The following is a 5358-nucleotide window of genomic DNA, read 5'->3' on the forward strand; positions in this document are numbered from 1 at the left end:
ACTAAGATGACTCGCCTACACCACATTCAAATGTGATCGAAATCAAATTCCAACCTCATCAGAACTGGCCATCATCTCGCCACAATATACTATCGCACATAGTGATTCGTGATGCATTTTAGCATCTACCATCCTCCACACCCCTCCACCAAGCACAATTCCTAAAACTCTTTTGACCAGACGTTACTAAATTTTTTGTTCGTCTTTTGCGTTCAACTTATCTATCTAATGAAGATATGTAACTGAGTATGAAAAAAGAGTAATTAGATATATAACTAGCTGTTTATGTCTTATTACCTCAATTGTGTGCATTGACAACAGGAGATTCACTGTTTAAATCACGTGAATGAAAACAATCAGTAGTTAACTCTTTAAATAAACAAGCTACAGTAATATGTATTGTTCTAATTTTGAGATTAACAAAAAATTTAAAAAAAAATTAAAAGAATAAAAGCGCCTCTCTGTATTACCAGTTACCGCTGTTACTCTCACATCTCTGCGCCTCTCTTTTGATCGAGGGAGGTAGCAATAGATTAGAGAGTGCGCCAAACCCATTATAATGCGCACACCTCTCCTCTCTCCCCTTCGTCTCTCAAACCCTTGTTAGATCCTTGTCACTCCTCACCTTCTTTTCATCCATCTCTCTTCCCTCTTGCCCTAACCCTGCATCACCTTCTCCTCCCATTCCTGCTCTCCTCTTCCTCCAGATTTTGAGGTACCCAACTTTCCATCTCTTTTTTTTATTTATTTAATTATTTTCGGTATCTTCAGTATTGTTAATTCTGGGCTGGATTTATGCTCTAGCTCCACCTCTTGGGTTGCTCTGAAGCTCTTATTTTCACTTCTGAATCCAAATCTTCACTTGGGTTTTGTTATAAAAACATGTTTTTTTGTAGGGGTGTCTTTGTTTTCTGTATCTAATAGCTATCTGGTTTGTTCAGTTCGCTTGTCCGATTTAATGTCAATTATGGGCAATAAGGGTTCTGTTAAAAGAGTAAACTTTGTAATGGGTTGTGCTTGGTTTGATGTATTTGAGTAGATAATGGAGTTGGTTTGTGCATTTGTCTATTGGTTTGTTATTGATTGTTTATAATCTTGTGTTGTTCGAATTATTGTTGTTCGTATTAATTGATTGGTGTGTTTGGATTGGTTTAAGGGTCTTATGGGGAAGAAGGTTAAGAGGAAGGCCAGAGCTCCTCAAAAGGAGAAGTGGGTTGCATCTGATTCCCCGAAGAAGGTTGCCGAACCAAGTGACCCGAGCATTGAGGATGATGGTGATGATGATGGAGTTTCAGTTGCAAAAGTGAGGAAACCTTGTCCTCACATTGACAAAGGTGTTGATTTGAATAAGTTGCATGCTAAAATTGGGTCTTCAGCAGCTGTTAGGTGTGAAGATTGTAGGGAAGGCGCCATTGATAGGAAGGGGGGTAAAGGCAAGGGAAAACATGCTAAGAAGAAAGGTGGTGCAGATTCTAAATCTGAATCAAAATCCGTTTGGCTTTGTCTAGAATGCGGTCATTTTGCTTGTGGTGGGGTTGGACTTCCAATAACCCCTCAATGCCACGCAATTCGGCATGCAAGGCAAACTCGTCACCCATTGGTGGTGCAGTTTGACAACCCACAGTTGCGGTGGTGCTTTCAGTGCAACACACTGATTACCATTGATAAGACGGGGGAGAATGGTGAAGAGAAAGATGTCTTTTCTGAAGTTGCGAAATTAATTAAGGGTCATTCGTCAGAGGACTCATCAGGTGATGTCGAGAGTGTATGGTTTGGTAGTGGCAGTGTGACAAGCGAAATCAAATCAGCCAGCAATACATCAAGCCTTTTCGATGGAAGAGGAGGTTATGTAGTAAGAGGCTTAGTTAACCTTGGTAACACTTGCTTCTTCAATTCTATTTTACAGAACCTTCTAGCTATTGATAGGTTGCGGTGTCACTTCTTAAATTTTGAAGCACCTGCTGGACCACTTACTATTTCCTTGAAGAAACTCTTTGCTGACACGAAACCAGAGGCAGGACTCAAGAATGTTATAAACCCCAGATCGTTTTTTGGGTGTATCTGTTCCAAGGCACCCCAGTTTAGGGGCTATCAGCAGCAAGACAGTCATGAATTGCTTCGTTGTTTACTTGATGGATTGTGCACTGAGGAGTTGAGTATGAGGAAACGTACAAGGCCTTCCCAAAATGGGGATCCATCAAATCCAGTTCCTACGTTTGTGGATGCTGTATTTGGAGGACAGATATCAAGTACTGTTCGCTGTGTTGAATGTGGTCACTCATCAACTGTCTATGAATCATTCTTAGATCTTTCACTACCAGTCCCAACCAGGAAATCTCCACCTAAGGCTTCCCAACCAAGCTCTCGAGCAAGGAAAACGAAGCTTCCACCCAAGAGGACTGGAAAGGTTCGATCAAAAATTAACAAAGACAAGAACCCTGTAGCATCTCCAAGTGTTGCAACCCCATCAACCAGCTGTGAGCATTCTAACCAGGTACAGTCAAGTTCTACTGACCTAAATGTTCCTGATCGTCCTACTGAGCTAAATATATCTGAACAAAGTACCAGCAGTGGCTTGGTTACGAAGAATCTATCAGCTGTCCAAGAATCTGAACATGAACAAGTCTTTGAGGATGCAGCAGTTTTGTTGAATGACTTTACATGGATGGATTATCTTGGTGACGGAAATATGTTAGATGACTGTGATTTGACTTCAGAAAATGCGATTGTTTCAATTGTTCAAGATCCTAAAAGTACCAATGCATCTCTTATTGATGTCTCACAACAGAGTGGCTCTGAAATCAGTGATAAGGATTCCAAGGTTACTGGAGTACAGGATGTAAAACCAAACTTTTCTTCAGTGAATTCAGTGGATGACGAGCTCCCATTACAAGTTCAAAGTTGTGAAATTTTATTGCTTCCATATAAAGAGGATCATAATTCTGAAGTTTTGTTGCTTCCACATAAGGAAAGATGTTCTATCACTGAGGAAAATGTGGGAGGAGAAGGAGAGGCATCGTCATCATTTGTGGGTTGTGGACAAGATGATTTTGATGGCTTTGGGGACTTATTCAATGAGCCTGAGGTTGTTGCTGGGCCCAGTCCAAGGCCCTCTACAGGGGAGGAAGGTACAACAATTAGTCTTGTAGTTAGTGAGTCTGATCCAGATGAAGTTGATGATACAAATTCTCCAGTCTCAGTAGAGAGTTGCTTGGCTCATTTCATAAAGCCTGAGCTTCTTGCCAATGAAAATGCTTGGCATTGTGAGAATTGTTCTAAATCTCTGCAGCGCCAAAGGTTGGAAGCAAAGAAGCGGCAAAAAGCAACAACTTATGGTTTGACAAATGGGTGTGAGACTAGAGTCCAAAGTGTTTCTTTGAGTTCAGACACTGCTGATATCAGTAATATTAGTAATGGAAATATTCAAAGCAATACTTGTTGCAACCATTCTGGTGAAAACTTGGTTTTGGTTGAAGGGAAGATGAATTGCTTGAGTGAAAATCGCACGTCAATTGAGAATGCTCCGTCAGATAAGATGATTCCTGTTTGTCAACAACAAGAAGGAAACAGTGAGATGAAAGATGTACTTCCAACAGAATCAAATACTTCAGATTCCAATAACAGTTGTACTCTAGAAATCAGTACTCAAGCCATTGATTCATGTGCTGATGAGCCTAGTAGTGCTGGATGTACCTCTGAAAATGCTTTACAGACAAATTCCAAGGTATTAGCTGATTGTGAATCAGAAGCAAGTGAAGACGAGGAAATAAATTCCAAACATGTGAAGGTGAAGAGGGATGCGACAAAACGGGTCCTAATTGGCAGGGCTCCACCTATCTTGACCATTCATCTAAAAAGGTTTAGCCAAGATGCTCGTGGTCGCTTAAGTAAATTGAACGGCCATGTGACATTCAGGGAAAAAATTGAGCTCAGACCATATATGGATTCCAGGTATCTCTACCTTTTCCCCCCCATATTTCAGTTTAGATTTCCAAACACCATAACAATGTTACTGCTTGTTTTGGTTGGGCCGGGCAATCGTGAGTGACTTCAAAACTTGAAAATTGAATATATGTTTCTTCGATATATGAATTATGCTATGACTTCATATGATATGTCTGCATTTATTTTATTTTATTTTAATTTATTTAGTTTTGGTGGAGAAGAAAATATGAATTTTATATAACAAAGGGAGATAATACAAGAATATAGTAGCTAACAGTTGAACACGAGAGCAAGATTAATCAAGATATAATCTGGTGAGACAGATGCACAACGTAATGGTTTCTTTTCACTACTATTTTCGTGTACATGTCTTTATTCTTACCCTATCTAATGTATTTAGAACTTCAGCAAAGCCTCTTAGGTAATTATGGCCATAGATTGAAGATAAACTTATTGACCAGTAAATTTCTTTGTACAGCTAATGTTTTTTTGCCTTGTATTGTTGCTTTAGTTAATAAACACGACCATGGTTCATCTATATAATTCGCATCACAACCCCAGAAAGATCAATGCACTTCTATCTCAATGCACTCGTTGAACATAAATGTGTAGTTGTACCAAAGAAAGAAGCTAGATACAGTGAGATAGTTCTACATGCCATGCTGAATGCTTCAGGACTGGACACTTAAGTTCAGCTGTCTCAGACTTGTTCAGATATTACCCCTTTGTTTTTTTTTTTTCAAAGAGGCTCATAATTTAGTTTGAATATTATTAGTACTAGAATTATACCCGTGCCTTGGCGCGGTGTATACATTTACGGTGTGTTTGGATGTAGGTGAATTCCTGAGAATTTAATCAAACATAAGGAATTCCCAATTTCTTAGGACAGTTTCCATCGTTTGGATACTTATCCTGTAGAATTAGCAATTTTCACGGGAAAATAATCGTGAAATTTAGGAGCTTAAATTCCCGACTTGAATTCCTCACAAAATAAGCGTCATTTGTCAATTCCCTTAACTAAAGTTAGTCTGAATACAAATTCTTGTCATTTTAAAACTCTACATAATGAAATCCAAACAATGGAATGCTTAATTAATAGGATTTAAATTTATGGAATTGTAATTGTCATGATTTTGAAATTTCTATGGACATTAAAATTACTTTTTCCAAAAACAACGTTATGAAGCTGGTCAATGGGTTAATTGATTGATATAAATTTTTATGATATGTACTTCATAGAATGTTATACATGCAAATTATACTCAGCTGTTATACTGATTATATATCTAGGGTTAATAACAATATTGTGGTTTCTTAAAAATAACAGGGGTAAAAGGGTTAGTATACCCGCATCTTGGCGCCATGTAGTATTCACATTATGCATATTCCACATATGTATAAGAGCTATCATAA

The 5358-nt window shown here is 38.5% G+C and overlaps 1 protein-coding gene across 1 annotated transcript in view; it reads left to right on the top strand.

Moving 5' to 3' along the window:
- The first annotated feature begins 1162 nt into the window (after positions 1 to 1162).
- The window catches only part of LOC101308859 (ubiquitin carboxyl-terminal hydrolase 2-like), a 6155-nt gene continuing 1959 nt past the window's right edge, over positions 1163 to 5358 (top strand). Inside the window, exon 1 of the mRNA XM_004296715.1 lies at positions 1163 to 3951. Coding sequence (XP_004296763.1) covers positions 1163 to 3951 — 2789 coding nt within the window. The remainder of the gene's footprint in view (positions 3952 to 5358) is intronic.

Source organism: Fragaria vesca, linkage group LG4, assembly GCF_000184155.1.
Source record: "Fragaria vesca subsp. vesca linkage group LG4, FraVesHawaii_1.0, whole genome shotgun sequence".
NCBI lineage: Eukaryota > Viridiplantae > Streptophyta > Magnoliopsida > Rosales > Rosaceae > Fragaria > Fragaria vesca.